The 11,069-nt window shown below is 38.5% G+C and overlaps 1 protein-coding gene across 1 annotated transcript in view; it reads right to left on the minus strand.

Annotated features, from left to right (window-relative positions):
- Nucleotides 1-520: 520 nt before the first annotated feature.
- Nucleotides 521-11,069, minus strand: part of LOC102843776 (ras-related protein Rab-2A-like) — a 124,591-nt gene continuing 114,042 nt past the window's right edge. Inside the window, exons 7-8 of the mRNA XM_006900734.1 lie at nucleotides 4,776-4,844; nucleotides 521-616 (exon numbers count right to left, since the gene is read on the minus strand). Coding sequence (XP_006900796.1) covers nucleotides 521-616; nucleotides 4,776-4,844 — 165 coding nt within the window. The remainder of the gene's footprint in view (nucleotides 617-4,775; nucleotides 4,845-11,069) is intronic.

Here is an 11,069-nt window from a genome sequence, read left to right on the forward strand (position 1 = left end):
GAAGGTCATATGTTTGTTTTTAATTTTGTACTAAAATAAAGATTCTGAAACTTCAGATGTCATTAGAGCCTAAGAGAATGCATTTGTGTTTTTTCCTTAGAATACATTTTAATAGGGGAATCTGGAGAGGGCAATGGTGTTGAAGTAGAAAATAGTATCTTCAGGTAGTCTAAGTTACTAATATGCACTGAGAGGGCAAATCCGAGCAATTATTTTCACTTCTTTTTCTGACTCTCCAGTATCTCACCTATAGGTTATAATGGCTGAGGAAGAAAAGAGTGAGTTTTACACTACCTTGTATTAACAAAGAACCCTCTACAAAAATAGAACATACATTTTTTTCTTGTTTTTTTAAGTGAACATTAACCATTTATTCAAAGTTAGACAGAAGTTGAAGGAATCTTCTATGACATAAAGCCATTTTGAACAGTTTGATGTCTCAGTTGAGCAGGAGAGGGTGAAAGAACAACTGAGGAGACCATGAAGAGGCCCCATGTGGGCAGCGAGATGGTAAAAGCACTCAGCAGCAGCCACTCCTTGCTAGCTGGCCTCCCTGACTGCCCACCTGTATTGCATTAGTAGCAGCATGCTGAGGGCCAATTTTAATGCCCGTTGCCTGAAACAAAAGAGAAAAGGACAATAAATAGAACTGGCTACAACAATACAGCAATTAAAACTTTCATTTTACAATTATGACACAATTTTCGAAACAACTAAAAAATGTAATATATTAAGCAAATTTTGGCAAAAGCAGCTTTTAGTGAATGGTGCCTTCCTTTAAACAAAAAGAACACTAAAGAAACATTTCTGAAAATAACTTTTTCAGTTATTTTTCAGATTGGCACAGGATAGAGCAGGTTTTAGGGTTGTTGTACATAGGGTTGCTATGAGTTGCAGGTGACTCGACAGCATATAACAACAATAACAAGTTCTAAAACGAAAGTGTAGAGGAGGAAAAGATGTTTTTAACAATAATCAAGTGCCTCATAAACAAAATGGACAGTGTTGCTTTTCAGGAAATCTCAAAATGTGGAAATTGTTTAAAGCAATTACTGTAATAATCTTTGCAGGGTAAAAACCATTCAAACCCTACTACAAAGTAAATCTTTTCTCTAGATGGCAGTGCTGTTCCCTGTTGAATCAGTTGTACAGGCTAAAGGCACACGAGTGTTCTGTGTCATCAATAATTTCTAGGATCCCCAAATAAATGGCAGTGTGCCAAGAAAACACACACACACACACACACACACACACACACACACAACCGGTTCTTTCACTCATCAAACTCACACTTCTATCTTAACCCTCAACTCCCTTAAGTGGATTTTAAATAAAAGTACAACACTTTGGGAAAAGTAATACAATAGCCTCAGAAACTAAGCTCTTAAGGAAACTTTGCGTCACAGGAAATCTCAGATTTATAGTGCTTGGCAGTTGCTCTGCAGCAGCAGTAGCCTTGGGTTTCTGGAACTAGCTTAGTATTGACAGCAGCTGATGTGGTTTCTTTTCACTCCTTCGACTCCTCTTTAATAAAAGGCATGCTCTATGGCTCATTGGTTCTGCCCCCTCTGGGCTGGTAGCAACGTCTTGAGGAATTGAGGAGTCAGACTTTGCATTAGGCCAGATAAATAGCAAGGACTGCTGGCTCTTCACAGCATGTTACAATCAAAGCTCCATGCACAAGCATAGTAAAGCAGACAGCTACTATATGAACATAGAAACAATTAAAGTTCTCTTTCAAAACAGTGGTCTAATTACTGTTCAATTTATATGGTATCAGTCATTGAAATGGTGAAGTCTTTAACTCAAGAATTACTGTCTTCCAAGTATCCTGAAAAATCTACAACCAGGAGAAGATAAAATATATGAATGGGAACTTCTAAGAATCAAATCCTTATGCACATCCAAAATCTTCTCCAACAGGGTAAAAAAGGGAAACCACAGACTGGGAAAAAGTATTTGGTAATGACATGTCAGATAAGGGACTTATATCCAGAATTTATAAAATACTTGAGCACCACAACAAGATAAAGGTAAATAATCCAATTGGAAAATGGGCACAGGATATGAACAGACCAAAGAAGACATTCAGATGGCCAAAAAGCACATGAAGAAATGAGCCAGTGGTATGGGGAGAGACAGTGTTACAGGGAGGGACAGTGGTGTAGGGACAGACAGTGGTACAGGGAGAGACAGTGTTATAGGGAGAGACACTGGTGTAGGGACAGACAGTGGTTCAAAATCCCTAGCTCTAAGAGAGATGCAAATCAAGACAATCATGAGGTATCATCTCACCCCAGTAAGACTAGCAAAATTTAACAGAACAGCAAGCAACAAATGCAGTGGAGAGACTGGAACCCGTATTCACTGTTGGTGGGAGTGTAAAATGGTGCAACCACTGTGGAAGGCGGTATGGTGCTTTCTCAAAAAGTTGCAAATAGAGATACCATTTGACCCAGCAATTCCACTACTGGGAATATACCCCAAAGAGACCATAACTGACATCCAAGCAGGTACATGCACACCCATGTTTATTGTGGCTTTGTTCACAATAGCAAGGAGTTGGAAACAACCTAAGTGCCATTAACAAGCAAATGGATAGAGAAGCTGTGGTATATCCACACAATGGAATACTATGCTGCATTAAAAACAAGGAATTCATGCAATATTATTCAAAATGGGTGGCCCTGGAGGACATTATGCTGAGTGAAATATCTCACTCACAAAAGGACAAATACTGTATGGTGCCACTGTTGTAGAATGAGGCTGACATCAGGGTGGGGGTAAGACTGAGAAAAACTGCATAAATTATGTATACTGCATTGAAGCCGTTGAAGGAGAGAACAGTTTAAAAATAATATATTTTAGGGCATTATGATTATCATAAGAGTTTGGAATGGGGTTGCAGAATGGATGAGGGTGGGTGGAGTGTGGGGGTATTGTATACCAATGAAGGAGTTTTTCTTTTGCTTTTAAAGAAGTGCGAACTGGAGGGGGGGGTGGGGTGGGTGGGGAGAAAAGTGCAACAATGAATGAATGGAAACCCAAAATCTCTGTAAATGTTCATTGAAATTAATAAAAAAAGATAATAAAAAAGAATTACTGTCATATAGACCAAGAAGTGGGATTTAGACACTTTACTACTCCAAATTAAGAGGAATGAGAAAGTCAAGTACCTACTGTAAATCTCAGAAAAAGATGTTTGTTTTGGCAAAGAATACAAAGGCTGAGAGCTTTGTTAATGTACAGATCAAAAGACACAAGCAAAGCTGCTTCTACCAGTGTTCCCTAGCCACAATGTGGAGATGGAGGGATTTTTATCTTGGAAGAAAAAAGCCTTAATATAGCATGGCAAAAATATTTATGTAAAAGTAAATAATATGCTCCATCCCTCTAAACAATCAGAAATAAAAAAGGACAAATCCATAGTGAGGAATTATGTGAAAACAATGGCTTTTGGTAAGCCCTAACAATTTTTAAGCTTCAAAGGTTTTACATTTGAATCCCAATCATGTTGACCAAAACCAATCAAAGTAACTTTATAAAAACCCAATGTCAATTATACAAATTAACTTGGTCTCCTAAAAACCTGCTTTATTGGGCATAGTTTCCAAATGGGGTATTTCCTGCATTCATAGCAGACCACAGAAAGAGCATTTTGCATTAGTAACACAGTGTATGCATTTACACACTTGAAAATTATTCCCCAAAGCAGATGACACAATATGGACATATGGTTGAAAGCAGATATTCACTCTTTTGGGGATTTAAAATATTATGCGCTGTTTGTCGTAAATGGATAGGGTCATTTTAAATCCATTTTCATAGATAAAGTGACTCTGTCCTTTAACAAATATTTAACTACTATATAACCTATTTTTTTAGGTAATATAGTAAGTAGTTAAATATTTATGTTAAAGGACAGAGTCACTTTATCTATGAAAATGGAAGGGGGTCCGCATCAAGAAAACAAAGATTCTCACCACTGGGCCAATTGGCTGCATCAGTACGGATGGTGAAGAGATTCAGATAGTTAAAAGTTTTAGTTTGCTTGGCTCCACAATCAACACTCTTGGTAACAGCAGCCAGGAAATCAAGAGACGACTTGCATTGGGAAAGTCGGCTGTGAAGGACCTTCTCAAGAGTACTGAAGAGCAACAATGTCAGGCTGGAGACTAAGCTGCTCCTGATCTGGGCTATAGTCTTTGTAATTACGTGCTATGCATCAGAGAGTTGGACAGTGAATAGGGTTGATAGAAAGAGAATTGATGCCTTTGAGCTGTGGTGCTGGAGAAGAATGTTGAATACACCATGGACTGCTAGGAGAACAAACTGGTTTGTTCCGGAGAAGGTGAAGCCGGAATGCTCCTTGGAATCAAGGATTCTGAAGCTACGTCTGACATACTTTGGGCATGTTGCAAGGAGGGACTGGTCCTTGGAGAAGGACATCATGTTTGGCAGAGTCGAGGGGCGGCGAAGGAGAGGAAGACCTTCGATGAGATGGATTGATTCTGTGACTGGAGTGGTGGGAATAAGTGCGTTGGAGATGGCTACGTTGGCACAGGATAGAACAGCGTTTAGAGCTCTTGTACATAGGGTCACTATATGAGTTGCAAGTGACTCGATGGCATATAACAACAACAAACATTATCTGTACCAACTTTTCAGTTACGTGTCTGAAATATTTCACTTAAATATTTAAAGAAAGTGAAATTATAAATCTAAGTAGTAACTAAAATTCAAATTTAACATAAGCCAGCAATATTTAAATATACCTCATTATTTATATCTATAACACCTTCTTGGATTTTTTCATAAATTTCTTTTGCCGTATTTATAAATGCCTGAAATATATAAAGGACAAATAGTGGTTAAAATTATTTAAAACCATACATACACAAACACAAAAATCCACTAAATATAAACTATGGATTATATTCTCTAGTAGTGTCATGTTGTTGTTATTATGTACCACTGAATTAGAATGGACTCATAGCTGACTTGCCAGTGAGTTTTCAGGGGCAGTAAATCAATAGAAGAGACTGTCCACCTTTCTCTTGTGGAGATCTGAACTGCCTTCCTTTGAGTCAGGACACTGTTGCATACAGGCTCCTTTTTGCCATGATATTGTATTATTTAATGTAGGTTTAAGACAGAAAAGATCAAAGCACATTTGCTAAAGAGATTGTTATAATGCTGTAGACCAATATAAGCCTTTAACTGCCAAAATGAATCCATGTTATACAGTCATTTAATATATAAGCATATACTTAAATGTATTTAGATGTCATATAAATAGCGCCAGTGGTAAAAAAGTATGTAAACTCAAATCTGTATCTGAGCTACCACACACAGTTGAGATCACAAATGACACTATTAATCAATTATTATGATATAGATTCTCTACTTTTAGCATTCTGTGAAAGCTCCTATTCTTTGCAGCTGCCCTGTACCACTGTTACAGACCAAATTCAAATTTTAAAAAGTAAAGAGGTTCATGGAGAGAAACAAATCCTACCTTTCATCTTTTTTCTATTCTGGGAACATTTGACTGCTGAACTGCCACTAGAGCTTTTGTTTCCTAATTAACAGGACTGATATGTTTTCACCTTTAAAGGCCTTACAGTTCCCCAGAGTAATTAATCTACTGCAGCTCAATTACTGCACACACCAGTCAGGAAAGGAGACTTGAACGACTGCAGCAGGAGCACAGAAATAAGAATATGCATAAACTCTAAGTGGCTGATCGAATCATCACGGAGGGTCATGAGACTTTGCAGCAAAATAATGAGAAGAATTAATCACTGCAGATTCATCAGGCACTTAAGAAGCAAATGTGTTTTTTATGTATGTGCTACAGTTAGAGAGAAGGAGAACTGGCTCACAACCAAATATTAACTGATTCACACTCCTCAAAACTAAACTTATCCCTATAAAAAAGGAAAAAGCTTACTTTATTTCCAATAATATGTCACTTACTACAATGACCTCAGCAATCACTCTACCTAAACCGGAACTGGAATTCTTCACAGGGGCATCTATATGCCCATTTCACTATAATAGTAGAGTAGGTCTCAACAGGGCATTATAAATAAGCATATCCTCAAATAAACAAAGCACTAACATTATAGATGTTATTATTAAATATACCAATTCATAGAAATAAAATGCCCTTTTGAAAATGTGTTGATGAATAATTTTGGAAATCTGACTTCAGAAAGTTATAAAGTGTAAGACTTCCTAAGTCACTATAAATTATAAACGTTAGTATATAAATAGGATTTAAGATGTTAAGCGACTGGAAGTGCAGTTGTAAATAAAGAATGTAAGATGTATTCCAAATATGAGAGCTGTACTAAGGTCACTATAAGTAAAGGAAGACAAAAGTCTATACTTTTTCACAATTAACATCTTAATGATGTAGTCTTCAAACACGATCATACTTCCTGGTCATCCAGCCTGTCTGAATCTACATAAAGATGCTAGTGCTGTCCAGCTGGTTCTGGCTGACAGCAACCTTCATTTCAGCTTCCAAAGCAATAAACCCTTACAGAAGGAGACTGTCTATCACTCTCTCACAGAAAAGATCGTAGATTTGAACTGCCAGCTTTTTGGTTCGCAACCCAATAACCACAACTAACTCTGCCAGCAAAAGCTTCTTGATTATCGAAAGATGTTGCTTTTGGTTGCTGTGGAGTTAACTACAACATGTAGTGACCTTATCAACAGACTGAAAGCTTTTCTGGAGTCACCCTCTTAGCCATATAGTTCACTGTTACAGTCACCATGCCAATTCATCTCCTTGGGGCTCTTCCTTTCTTTTCCTGACCCTCCACTTCTCCTAGCATATCTTTTTCCGAAGACTAATGCCACTTGATAACATGTCAGAAGTATGTAAGATGGAGTTTCAACATTCTTGCTTCCAAGAAGCATCTGGTTGTACTTCCCCAAAAAACAGATGTATTTGTTCTTTTGGCAGAAGTTCATGGGGTCTTCAATACTCTTCTCCAACACCACAATTCAAATGGAAAGTGTGTATACACATTATGGCAAAAATTCCCATGTAATGTGTAGTACTAAATATGTTGTTGTTGTTATGTGCCGTCAAGTCGTTTGCGAGTCATAGCAACCCTATGTACAACAGCCCTAAACCCTGCTCTATCCTGTGCCAATCGCATTGCCTCTGACACACCCCTCCCGATTACCCCAGTCACTGAATCAATCCACCTCATAGAGTGTCTTCCCCTCCTGCGCTGTCCCTCCACCCTACCAAGCATGATCTGTCTCTCCTTAGAACATGTCCAAAGTATGTCAGACGAAGCTTCTTGCCTCCAAGGAGTAGCCTGGTTTAACCCTCTCCAGAATGAATCTGTTTGTTTTCTTGGCAGTCCAGGGTACATTCAATACTCTTCTCCAGTACCACAGTTCAAAGGCATCAATTCTCCTTCTATCCTCCCTAGTCATTGTCCAACTCTCTGATGCATAACAAGTGATTGCAAAGACCATGGCCTGTATCAGACACACCTTAGTCTCCAGAGAGACACCGTTGCTCTTGAGTACTTTAGAGAGGTCCCTAACAGCAGACTTTCCCATCGCGATACATTTTTTTATTTCCTGGCTGCTGGTGCCAAGAGTGTTGACCGTGGAGCCAAGCAAACTGAAGCTGTGACAATCTCAATCTCTTTGCCATCTATCCTGATGCTACCAATTAATTAATTGGTCCAGTGGTGAGAATCTTTGTCTTCTTGACATTGAGCCTCAGTCCATACTGAAGGCTGCAGTCCTTGACCCTCTGCAGCAAGTGCATGAGGTCCTCCTCGGTTTTGGCAAGCAGGGTTGTGTCATCTGCATAACGCAGACTGTTAATAGATCTTCACCAATCCTGACGCCACAGTTCTCCTTATAGAGCCCAGTACTAAATAAACAGTGATAAATTCCAATGCTTACTTAGAATTTAAAACTCAACGTGACAACTGTAGACATAACTATATCTCTTTGAAAAGTATATGGTTATGGACTGAAATTGCTGAGCCTAAAATGTAATGAACACTACATCAAATAGTGTTTAAGGCTTATTAGAGACCAAAGGAAACTTCTAAGAGCCATGGGTAACACAGACAGTATCTGATCATTTATGTCAGAAGAAATTTCAAGAAGTTGAAAAGATGAGAGATCTGTATCTATTATAATAATTGCACATTTCCTGCAACTTACAGAAAAATAATTTTCATGATAAAGAGACACTTCTTGTCCATCTTTATAATGTCAAGATTTTTCTGGACATGTACAATATATAAAAATACACTTGAAGTATTACCTGGTAAGTGTTTCAGCACAGTACTACTGTGTCTCTCACAGAATTTAAGTGGTAAATCTGCTACCTTAGAAATCCTAAAAAAAAAAAATAAATAAAAATAAAAAATACTTTGCTTAGGAATTTATTTTCTTTGAGTCCAATCAATGCTCTTAGAAGCAGCAAGATATCAAATGGTACATTTCATCAGGCAAATTGGCTAACAAAGAGTTTTTGAGGACTGAGGTCAGCTTGACTCAAGTCACAGTGTTTAAAATCTCCTCATGTGCACACTAAAGCTGGACAACAAATAGAGAAGACTGGAGAAGAACTGATACTATCAGATTATAGTATTGGCAAAGAATATAGACTTCAATGTGGATTGCCAACAGAATAAACAAATCTGTCCCAAAACAAGTGCAGCCACCATCCTTTGTAGAAGCAAGGAGGGTAAGACTTCAATGCAGATGCTTTATACATGTCATTAGGAAGGACTAGACCCTACAAAAAAACAGCAATCTTAATAGAGGGTCACTGAAAAGGCTCAATAAGAGAACTTGAGTCACTGGTGCCATCAAGGATTCAAACACAGCAATCATGTAAGTACGGCAGTGCTTTATTTTATTGTACACAGACTTTCCGTGAGTCAGAGTTGATTCGACAGCACCTAAAACCAGTCCCCTTAGAATCAGGACAGGTATGATGGTTCAAGCCTAGGAGAAGGGAGAGCAGGGAGGCTAGGGCTCTAAAGGGCATAATTCAGCAGTTCTGATGACTACAGCTCAACATTACCAAGGAGACGGGCTCAGCATTTCTGGCTAACATAAAAATCATAGAATATATTTTAGAAATGCTTTTATTAAATTTTTTGCAAGTGTTAATGCTGAACAGGGTCAATTTATAACCTGGGAATTTAGTACATCAAGAATTTCTTAGTATTAGATAAATTAGTTAAGCTGACACAATGCCTAAAGTAAATTTTTAGTATTACTTAATGAAGCACTTAAAAATAAATAAAATTTTAAAAGAAACTTGTCAATTTTCTATTGTATGTTTTCATTACTGTTTCTGCTGGGTGCTAGAGCATCGGCTCTGACTCCAACCTGACACGCTAACAGAACACAATCCTGCCGGTCTGCATCCTCTACCCTGTGCTGACACTCACCTTACGGTCACTGTGCCTGCCTCACTCACTCAGAGTCTTCCTCTCTCACACATACCTTTCACATTTCTAAGCACAATGTCCTTCTTCAGGGACTGGACCCTCTCCATGTGAGATGACGTTTCACTACCCTCACCACTACAGAGCTCCGTTCTGGCCACATTTCTTCCAAGACAGATTTATTTGCTCTTTTAGGCATCCATGATATATTCAATATTTCTGCCAACATGTTAGTGCAAAACAAACAGCTAGGAAGAGCCATGATTATGAAGGCAACTTCATTGTGTGGGCCTCCTGCTCACCCAAGCACTACTCCAGGGCTGTAACAGACTTGACTTCATTCATTTTATCAACAGCCACTTCTTTGGCCGTCCCTTGCTTCGCCATACTTCATCTTTTCCCTTCTTTTTTCTTACTAGTTGTTAAATTCTTTTGCCTTCTACCCCAGATACCAATTGTTCAAGCCTCAGGAGCAAGAATCAGAAAAGGGTTGACAGTATCTAAACATAAGCAAATTTAAGGACTTGGCACAAAATAAGGAGACCTAATGGCACATTGATTAAGAGTTAGGCTATTCACAGAAAGAGGTACAGTTCAAACCCACTAGTAGTGCCACTGAAGAGAAGGTCTGATGCTCTTTTCCTCTAAAGACCACAACTTAGAAATCTCTACAGACCAGTTCTACTTAGTCATGCACATTGGCTAAGAATTGAAGCAACATAAGGACACTACAGCACAAAGTAAGAATAAGGCATTGTCATTCAAATAAACATTTGGCATTCAGGAAAAACCAAATAAAAACTCCTAAATATCTGCACTGATGTATTGCTCACATATAATTTAAAACCTATACAATAATACCTATTATTGCTTCTTGTTGTTATGAGTCAACTACAATTTATAGTGACGCCTGCCCTGTCCAGAGCCAGTCTCACAACCTCTAACACACCTACCTCCACTACCCCAGTTACTATATCAATCAATCTCATCTCAAGTCTTCCTCACCTGCACTGTTTCTCCATCCTTCCAAGCATGATGTCCTTCTTCAAAGACTGATGCCTCCTGGTAACAAGCCCAAAGTATGAGATGGAGCTTCAAAATCCTTGCCTCCAAGGAGCAACTTGGTTTCACTTTCTCCAAGTGTTAATATAACTATAATTGTTACCACATTTAAAAAAAGTTATACATGACATTGCAAAGATTAGGACTTGTAGAATTCTTTGTGCTCATGAAAGAGCTGTAGAGTCCTAGAGGTTTAAACAGACCAAAGGGGGATATCACAGAGTTTAAAATCAGCAAGGGTATGTGTTAGTGTTTTGTGTTACATTGTATTTATTCAATCTGTACACTGATTCAAAATCAGGAAGGGGGTCCATCAGGGATGTATTTTGTCTCCATACCTTTTAAATCTGTATGCAGAACAGATCATGTGAGACACTGGGCTGTACGAGGAGGAATGTGGCATCAGGATTGGTGGAAGAATCATCAACAGCCTGCGTTATGCAGATGACACAACCCTGCTTGCTGAAACTGAGGAGGACATGAAGCACTTGCTGCAGAAGGTCAAGGACTGCAGCCTTCAATATGGATTGAAGCTCAACATCAAGAAAACAA

Source organism: Elephantulus edwardii, unplaced genomic scaffold (assembly GCF_000299155.1).
Source record: "Elephantulus edwardii isolate Elephantulus edwardi_28Jun2011 unplaced genomic scaffold, EleEdw1.0 scaffold00292, whole genome shotgun sequence".
Lineage (NCBI taxonomy): Eukaryota > Metazoa > Chordata > Mammalia > Macroscelidea > Macroscelididae > Elephantulus > Elephantulus edwardii.